Source organism: Odontomachus brunneus, unplaced genomic scaffold (assembly GCF_010583005.1).
Source record: "Odontomachus brunneus isolate Ranch 3 - 2012 unplaced genomic scaffold, Obru_v1 Obru_scaffold_078, whole genome shotgun sequence".
Lineage (NCBI taxonomy): Eukaryota > Metazoa > Arthropoda > Insecta > Hymenoptera > Formicidae > Odontomachus > Odontomachus brunneus.
Window position 1 is genome coordinate 1,675,255 of NW_022639528.1, and position 10,275 is coordinate 1,685,529.

General features: G+C 40.1%; 1 protein-coding gene across 2 annotated transcripts in view; it reads right to left on the reverse strand.

Moving 5' to 3' along the window:
- Nucleotides 1–9,744, reverse strand: part of LOC116847462 — an 18,789-nt gene extending 9,045 nt beyond the window's left edge. The window contains exons 1-5 of one of the 2 annotated variants that reach the window (XM_032822483.1): nt 9,635–9,744; nt 8,827–9,161; nt 8,456–8,569; nt 7,403–7,603; nt 422–650 (exon numbers count right to left, since the gene is read on the reverse strand). In XM_032822483.1, coding sequence (XP_032678374.1) covers nt 422–650; nt 7,403–7,603; nt 8,456–8,569; nt 8,827–9,161; nt 9,635–9,698 — 943 coding nt within the window. In that variant the 5' untranslated portion in view covers nt 9,699–9,744. Of the gene's footprint in view, nt 1–421; nt 651–7,402; nt 7,607–8,455; nt 8,570–8,826; nt 9,162–9,634 lie in introns of both variants that reach the window. The other variant, XM_032822482.1, reaches the window with a different exon arrangement.
- Between the last annotated feature and the right edge of the window lie 531 nt (nt 9,745–10,275).

Here is a 10,275-nt window from a genome sequence, read left to right on the forward strand (position 1 = left end):
AAAATAGTGCAAAAGCACATGTCGAAAAAACACTTTATCGCGTTCCATTTTTCACAAAGCAAAAGAAATTGTTGTTTAGGAAAATAATTGTGTATGCTGACTGAATGTTATCGAGAAATGTCGAAATTAATCACAAACTACCTGTTTCGTTAGTAATGACTACTAGAACTGTTTGCATTGCCATCTAACATTTGCGGGCGGAAACTAAGTTAAGGTCCTAATATAATCAACTCAGTTACGTCGTTGAGACCAAACTGCTGATTGAGCCGATCGTCCCGAGAGTTCTACAACTTTACACACTCTCGTGGCTCACGAGTTTAAGTTAAAATTTACGAATATCCGTAAGCCTCGCGACTTTTCCTTTTATATCTTGCCGCTCGAAATCGATCTCCCGCCGTTTCTCCGCGCGAAAAAATCTTACCCACAGTCACGACTCTGAATCGCAGCTCGACAGGATCCAGCATCCCATAGATATTGTAACGGGCGAGCCATACACCCTCGTGCAGCACGGTGGCGACCTTCACATTGTGGTAACACTGGCGGCGCGATATCGCCACGATCGCGCCACTGGGATCCACTATTTGGCAAATTTCCGGACTGACCGGAAGTCTGATCACGCCCGCGTTGCCGCGAACCCACTGCAGGACCAACTATCGGAAAAAAGCTCCAGCTGTTACAGCCAATAACGGAACTAATCCATCCAAGATCGTGCCGGGATTCAATCGAACGTTATTTAGTGAAATGAAGCGTAACGGCGCGACGCGATGCGGGGATCACGTCGATGACGAGTTCGTTGATTTATGTGGGCTGACATGCATGTGTGTATGTGTGTGGGTATATGTGTTTGTTAGCAATGTAATATCTCGCGTGATAAGCATTCACGCGTCACTTGCCGTGTGGACCACTTCTTTCTCTCCTCCTAATTAGGAAAAGCGAGACCCCGACCGGCCGGACGACGTCGTCGTGCAATGACGCGCGCACGCCGCGCGGCTTCTCAGGTATCCGTTATCTAATATCGGCAATCAATAAGTGCCGAATATCTATAATCCTTGGACGAATTGCGCGCGCGTATTGCGCGTACGGTATTTACTAAATGGTAACGCGCGGCGAATGCAGTTCCGGAAAGCCAATTACTATTGAAGGCATATTTGTCGATAATTTTGTATCAGCTATAATTCGTAATGAGATTAATTAATGCGTTTGCGTGATGCTGATTATATCATGCTAGCGCGTGGCTATTAGATTTTACAATCTAATATACAATTTCGCGTTTAACGAGCGTATCCTCTCTCCGCCCTTCCTCCCTCCCTTTCCCTCGTCCAACTCTGTCTCTGTACGAAACAGCGTGTTTCATTACTTTGTTCGGCGCGAATAATTCAGAGATCCCGTTACCATTAACGAATTTCGTTGCGCCGAAAAAGTTGAATCGTACAATGTGAAGTAAATGATACATGCGATCGTGCGAGGTGAATTAATTCAAATGCTAGATATATTAATTTGCAAATACATATAGAGAGATTGTTACGAAGCTGATGGCAAATTTAATATACCTACTGAATATACCAACATTGTTGAAAGATTTTCCTTTTTAATATCCTTTTACCATCAAAGAAATATTGATATAATTGTAAAATTTTTTGAAAAAAAAATTAGAAAATATTACAATATATTAAAAATATTAAAAAATATTAAAACATTAGAAAATAAAAAAATTAAAAATTACACGGAAAAAATATTTGGTTAAATTAAGCAAAATCCTGATGAAATCTTGTTAATTTAAACAGAATTCTGGTAACTTGAATTCTGAAATTTCTGGTTCGTTTATATTTCACAGGAAATTTAGTTAGTCCAATCAAACTTTTTTGCCATGCGTAATAAAATACAAAGGAAATAAAATTTGTCTTTTCAATTAATTATAAACATATAGGTAGACAAACGTTTATTCATAATCTATTTATTAATTACGGTTTCAGGTGAAAAGATCGAGAAAAGTTAGCGACCTCAAAGATAGATAGAGGTTATCGAGTTAATGACTACTCAGCCATGTACAAATGAAGAAACGTGCTAACAGAGAGTGTGTCTGTTAGATCGCCCGTACCAATAATTTGATCAGATCTTGCGTAACGATAACAAGCGGTCAAGTTCATCGTATATGTAGATGTTAATTACACTCGCACCCCCTGTACAGCGATCCAGTTATCGCGATTGTTATCTTATCATGCGCGCGTGCATTATTGGGGTTTCCGCGACTCGCGGAATACAAATAGAGAGAGTTGGGCGATTTAAAGGGATGCCATACTTGAAAACCGTACCGACAAAATACGGACCTTGTTCTGCAAACTTTACGTCGTATTATTTGCACAGATTTACAAATGTTCTTACACACAACGAAAGCAGGTGCGTAAGTAAACTGGAGCGTTGCTCAATACGTGAGGAAAACGATGAATTTTAAAATTTACATCTCGAGTTGTGTCACACTTAGAGCAGATATTTACTCATACGAAAGTTCTGTAGTTCTTCTACATTTGAAACGCGTGCCTCCTCCGCTCAGGTAGATTTCAAAGAAGATTGCTGTGCCTCCACAACTGAATTTAGAAGCTTAAAAATATGCGAAAAGTTTGCAGAAAGATTTCTATATATGAGAGGTTTTCCGCTGAATATGGTGAAACGGAATACACGTTTAATAAGATCTATATGTATAAGAAATTATCGTAGTTATGCAAGAATGACTCAATCCACATGGAATACTTTCCGGAAAAAATGAAGATGAAGATTTTATGATTATAAATGATAAATATTATAAGATGATTATAAATTATAGATAACATTGAGGTCCCCATAATCGTTCAAGAAATTAAGCATGGTCAATACTTTCTTTTTTAAAAATATTCATTAACAAGCTTAACTCTTAAAAAATGAATAAAAAAGACGCCATTAATAAAAAAATGGAGCAATTAGTAGAAAATAAAAACTGTTCTTCAATTAATTTCAAGCGCTCATATCGTCTTTACGTTATCGACATTTTCGCTCTTTGAAACTATAAACGCATACAGTTCGTTTGTCTTGTCTTTTCTTTATGCTAAAATCGAATTAATTTTTAATTCGGATTAATTTCCGCCCATGATCTTTTCGTTAGGATCTACCGCGACTGAGGAAACGACCAGTCGATCATACACATACACACACAACTTCGTTCAGCGATAATAACGAAGATAGTCATCGTGCAGAATCTGTTCCCTCCCACGCACACGCGTTTTAAAACACAACGCGCTCTGTTCTGCCAACTTCTCTTCCGGCTTTTATATTCTTTTTTTCTCCCTCGCGACATTCTTCTTTTGAACTAACGAGCGAGTGGCGTATGTGTAGCGAGGTTACAAGCATCTCTCCCTTCGTTTTTCTAACATTTGTTACATCGCATTTAACGTTAGCTACGTGTTCCACGAAACAGCGATAGCTCGCGCGCGTTCGGCCCCGGCTATCTCGTTAGCCGTCTATTATAGTAAGTTGGCGTGAGTTGGTACAACTTCTCGGTACGGAACCCGTCCCTGTAAACGGCGGTGTGCACTCTCGTTAGCGACATCGAAGATTATTCGGCGCATTCAGGCCCCGCCGGGCTCCGCACGTCCTACGCGAGCCCGCTTTTCCGTTAAAAGCCGGAGCCGTTCTCTCTCTCCCTCTCTCGTCTCTCTTTCTATCTTTTTCTATTTCTTCCCCTTTTTGAAGGCGAGCGGCGTTTCGGCGGGCGACGTCTAAACGCGATCGCAATGTGCAGCCCGAAGCCCGATCGTTACTTTTATTTTTACGCTGCTATTTTGCGACAGTTTATTGCAACGTGCTTTCGGCCGCGCGCGACCGCCGGTGCGCCAAATTTGGGGGATTTTAAGGGAAAAGCGGACGATCGCCGGGATAATCGCTCTTCGATCTCTCGGCCGTTTCCCACTGGACGTTCACAACTTTCCGAAGCTGCTGGCAAATAAAACACGGGCGTTTTGCCGGGCGATTTACTGCGAAAATTAATAAACACGGCGAATTAGCCGAAGAAATCATCGATTTCCAGCGTGTCCAGCGCGACAAATGTGCGATCATGTTCGATCCCTTTTTTCCTCGGAGACCCGCAATATCCCGTAAGAGCGTGCGAATAATTGACGATCGCACGATTGCTCCGATTCAAGGGATGCGCGCATGCACATACACACATTACACATGTGCGTACAAATATTATAAATAATCTATTGAATTATCAACGGTATATGCGCGGCGCTATATTCCCCGACTCAATAATTCAATCGGGAGTTACAGCGTATTGCCTAATTACGAATGCATGAACTGCCGTTAATCCAAAATATCGGGCACAAATAAGCGATCGCGCGAAATAGCGTGACGCTATTTTTATCGCCCGCCCTGCCAAGATTCGTGTCGTTCCCCTTTTTTTCGGCGGATTCGAACGTCGTTGCATCGTCACAGCCGCGGCGACCGTTTGGAGAAAACTTCGCTTGCGACTCCCAACGCGCCATTCGCGAAACTCGACTATCCCGATGGGAAATGCAGACCATTAGCAGCGCGCTCATGTAGGTCCGCGTTTGATCGTTACTTTGTTTTCCGGAGGACGTACGCTACGACACGCGGGTCGATTTTGCCGAACCGTCGCGATAAAACCTCGCGTATCCGGCACACGGAAGAGAGAGGCAGAGGAGGATATAGAGAGGGGGAGAGAGAGAGGAAGAGAGAACTTCTGGTTGGCCGTAATCCCGAATGATGATCGAATCTAGTAACCGTAAATGCACGCCCTCGATTTCGATCTCGCTCGCTTTTACCGCAAGCTGGACGGTGCTTAACTCGCGAGCGATAAGACATAAGCCGATATACTTACGTACAATGTTCGCTACCTGAGCCGATTCGCAAGTCGAAGTGCACGACCGGCGCCAACGGCGCAGTTACACCAGCTGCCGACAACGCGACGTCGTTGTCGAGGTCGACTGGAGCGCGTGATTGGTTCTTTCGATTCAAACGTGGCACCGCGGGGAACATAATTTTACGCTCATGTCTTGTGTTGTTCACCTCGATGTTAAATCTTCATTCATCTCTGACCCTGTTTCGTTCGAAAATTGAATTGGGAGAGACGCTGTGAGAGCGATATTAAAAGTCTGGTGCCATTCTATGCACGGCTTAACCCCGAAGTTCTGCGAAATCATTCGAATTAATAGGAGAGAATTGCAAATGTGCGAGTCAGATACATAAACGGAATATTGCAGAAGTGCGAAACAAATACATAAACGGAGGATGGCTAACAAAGAGTTCTCTCCCTCAAGGGTTTATAACCCTTATTATAAGTTAAAATCATGTAAGGCTATTATTTTGAATTTTAAGTAAAGTATGGTTATCCACGTTTCAAGTTTGATTATCCACGTTTTCGTGCTGTAGCTTCATATACTGAGAGAAAAAAATATCTAACAAATATTTATTTGCACGGAAAAAAAGGTTTGGTTGAATTAACTAAATATCTGATCGAATATGAACGATCCAGAAATTCCGATTGAAGTAACCCGAATTCTGTTTAAGTCAACCAAAAATCTTGTTAACTTAAATAGAATTCGGGTTATTTCCATCGGAATTTCTGGATCGTTTATATTCGACCAGATATTTAGTTAATTCAACCAAACCTTTTTTCCGTGTGGGTGCTGATAACATATTTACTTGAATCTAAATTTTTCTATTTAAATAGAATAAACAATTGCCTTCGTGTAAAAACTAAGGTCTTAAGGTTTTTAGAAAATGTGTATTTTCTTATTTAAAAAATATTTTATGTTAATATAAGAAAATATGTTATCATAGTACATAGCGAATAAATATATATTATTCACATCTTTTTTTCTCAGAATATACGCCTCTACCTTATTAACTCTTAGAAACTTTTCCCGTATTGAACTTTTCCCTTATTTTACTTCTTGCTTCTATAATATTAACTTAGTCAATATTTTTCTGTTTAATTTCAGGCTTTAATTTGCTTTTGCCTGCTCTTTTAAAATTTTCCAATTTATTTGGTTTTTTATTGGTTTCCAAAACAAGATGTACGATATTTGCAACGGGAATATCGATTGTTCATATAATTTTTCCCGAGTGTGTATATGTATGTCAACGCATGATGAAAACAAATAAATTATTACATACTTTTGCATTACACGTTATCACGCACATTTTGGGGAGAAAATAAAAAAATTCCCGCGTTTATACAAGTTTTTTCAAGTATGTACGTTGTATATTTTATGGATCTGCTTGATTTATAGGGTCTCTGCGAGTGACTAATGAATAATGATGGATGAGTAATAAATATATAAGCATTTTCGGTGACAATCTCGAGTGTCGCGGGCGTTTAATAAACACGTGGGACTTTTTCTCTCGCTATATAATTGCACGCGACGGATGTGCAATATTAATTTCATTATATATATCTGTTTGCTTGTAAATTCTCACCTGAGTCCGTAAATATATAATCGACGTTCACGATAATGCAAAGCGCAGCCGAATACTCGAAATCTGATACGATAAATGAAAGAGTGCAGCCAAATTTAGCCCCATTTTGCAGCATTCGAAATATTAAGTTACTTTTAATCGTTTGGTTACAATTAAATTATAAATTCAAATTAAATTAAATTTAAATTAAATTAAATTAAACTTAAGTTAAATTTAATCGGTTGACTTATTAATCGTCGATTAATTCCGTTGTAACTAATAAAAAATTGGCCAATAGCTACTTTCTGGTCACAACGGAATTAATCGACAATTAAGTTAATCGATAAAAGCCACCCCAAATTAATACATATTGTTAGTATTTATAATTCGCATTATTTTATTTATGAAAACTTTTATCTTTCCCATTGCTACATTTTCTATGTTTCCTGTAAACTTTTATCTTTCCCATTGCTACATTTTCTATGTTTCCTAACAATATCATTTATTATACAAAATTATATAGGATACGTATCTTTTGTGCTTTCTCCTAAATAATGAGAGCTTTGATACTTTATATACTGATACTTATATATCTTTAATTTACTCATGAATAGCCACAATTTTATGCAAAAATAATTTAACATTTCAAATGTCACAAAATAGAGCTAAAAACTTATGAGAACTCGATTGCTCTTTTTCCTACAATTTCCTATGAAATGGATTATATATCACACGCAATTGTTTTGAACTCTGTATCGACTTTGTTTTCTTTTTTCTTTCTCTCTCTCTTACTCTCTCTTTCACGAATTGTTTCCGGAAAATAGTTCTCGTATACGCCCGCTGCAACTCGCAAAAATTTTTGTCGCGCATTGCGGCGAAGAGAGCGCGAACTCCAAATATCAGAGTTAGATGATACGGTTAGAGCGGGGCATGAAGCTCGACCGAGACTCACCATATTGGCCGGGTCCGGCTGTTTCACCTCTTCCAGCTGGTGCACGGTGACGCCGAAGCTCGCGACGTACAGTACGAAATCGTTGTCGAACGCGACGAGCTGCCAGAAGCCGCTCGAGTTGACGTGCACTTTCATACGGACGCCGCATTGACCGAAAAGTTGAAAATCATCTCGCGTCTCCGCCAGTAGATCCACCGACTGCTTCTAAATCACATGTACACCCCCGATAAGGGGTGGAATTACATGTATTGATTTTACACGTATATACTAGACACGATAACATTATTTCCGTGATTCTTTACGGTATTTTTATGATACTTGATTTTTTAGATTTTTTCTAAGAGTATGAGTGTCTCTTCGAGCTCCGATTGAAGAATAATAATAAAGTATAACATTGCGAAGATTGCAGATATTTATTCCGCTCATATATGACTCATTTGGCTGTATCTATGTGTGTTTTTTATACGCAAAAATTTAATCTTACATTGAGAGAAGAGATATCCAAAAAACAAGAAAATATTTATTTTTGAGTACTGATAGATAATATATTTATTGAAATATATACTCTTTTATTTAAAAAAAAAATAAACAATTGCTTTTTTGAAAAGCTACGGTTTCTAAGAAAAAATATATATTTTATTATATGAAAAAGTTGTTTAATAGATTAATAAATATTTTATTAGTACCCATCTAAGGAATATTTCTTATTTTTTAGATTCTTTTCTCTCAGTGCATCTTTGGAGAAATTCTCTTATGTATGACCTCAAAAGGGATCTTTTCTAAGATCAAAAGGAAAATATTCCAAGCACAATATTGTTCTTTTTCATTAGAAGAGAATATTCTTTCTTTAAAATTTCTCGCTTAGAGTACGAGATTACAGGAAATAATATTTTGCAATTAAAGTTCTTTGTCTGGATATTAAAATATTTTGATTATATGGATATTAATATATTCTTGGTTTTAAAGAAAACCCCTCTTGGGGTCATGACATAAAGAGAATCCCGCTAAGAACGAGATCATATATTTTGGATGCGGGCTTTCTAATCGACATACCGAGGGTCCTGTTAAATTGCACGCCGTGAGATTCTCATAGTCGTTCACGTGCTTAATATTTATGTAGTGTCCTTCGTACACCTCAATGTCCTTGAAAGGTAGGTCGACTTTCTCCTGAAACACGCGACTTCACGTATACCTCTTATCGGTCATGGTTCTTTCTACCTGCAATTATCCGGAGTGCAACTACGACGTAAACGCGAAGCTGACGTGACAATGAGGTTTTGCGTGCAATTAATACTTCCGCGATTCTGCAGCGGAGCGTTAGCGTCGCCCACGGCGACCAATTTCGCGGAGCGTCTCCCTCGTCGCATCCGGTGGCCAACAAAGTTAGGCAGAACTGGACGCGGCCGGTGTAACGCGAGATTTACCTGAACGTACAGATTGAATGCGAACACTTTCGCAGCGGTGGCATTGTCATCGCGGGTATCAGTCTTCTTTCTGTCATGCTCGTCGTCCCGCGCCACGGTCGTTATTCGCCACACGCCCGCGTGAGTGCTATTAGCTGATCGGATGGTGACCGAGCACGTTTCGTTGTTGCTTATCCAATCATAATCGTTACGGTCGATGTCCCTTCTAATTTTGCGATCGTCGGGCGTGTATGCCAACACCTGGGCTCGGTTAGTCTCGAGAACGCATCTTGTCGCCTTCTCGACCGACTCCACCCTCAGCTGCGTCGAGTGGCCCGACGTAGTCAGGACGTTTTCTGCAAGCACGCAGTTTCACGTAGCCCGATTAGCGCACGACGTCGCGTACACGTCCGCCCGTCCGCCGCCGTTGACGGGGCTCGATCGGGCGCACACACCCTCGTGTTCGGCAGCACCCCCCGCCGCGCGGACGAGAAGCGGAGTTTGGCTTTCGGCGAAAATGGACCTCGTTTTTGCTTCTCCACGCGTAAAGGAAAAAAAAGAGAAACTTAACGCTCGATAAATTCCGAAACAAACGAAAGGTGGGATGCGTGCTTCTGCACGGGGACGTGAGACCGCACGAACGAGGAGGGAGGACAGCAACCGAACGGAGGGTAGGTACAGACAGAGAGAGAGAGAGAGAGAGAGAGAGAGAGAGAGAGAGAGAGAGAAAGAGGAAGAAAGACGGAGAGAGCGCGAGGGTGTCGAGGATGGCTGCGTCCCTACAGAGAAAGGGTGGAACCGCGGAAGAACCATAAATCTAACGATTTACCCGTAACGCCGCGGACGGGGCACCCGGTCAGAAGTAGCACGAGAATGATGAAGAACGTCGTCATACTGTCCGCACACGCGAGGACTTTAGGACAACGGCCAGTGGAGTGATCTCTTTTATATCGTGACAACTTGTCGGCGATTAGATAGCGATTGTCTATCGCGCGTCATTATCCGAAATAATATTCCGAAATAACAGTAACGGTTCCAATTAGTGAGTCATCTAAAGGTTAAAGTGATTTTCAATCATCTACATAAATTTATCGATATCGAATATTAAGACCAAACTGTTGATATATCAATGTCAGCAAACATCATGATTTTAAAATAAAATCATTAGACTTTAAGTTAGTTCATCTTAAATTATAAAGAAATAATTAGAAAAATTTATGTGTGTGAGTTCCAAGTCCCAGATTACATAAATTACTGAAAGACATCTAAAAGACATCTAAAAAAACAGAACGTACTTTAGACGTCTTTAAGATATCTTTAGTAGATTGTATTGTCTGGGAATTATGGGTCAGCAAATATATATTACGCGCCTGTTACACGATGCTCAATTTTATATTAATAATATTTATAATTCACATTGTTTTGGTCTACACAAAAAAATAGTAGTACAACCTACCAGCAGTTTTCATA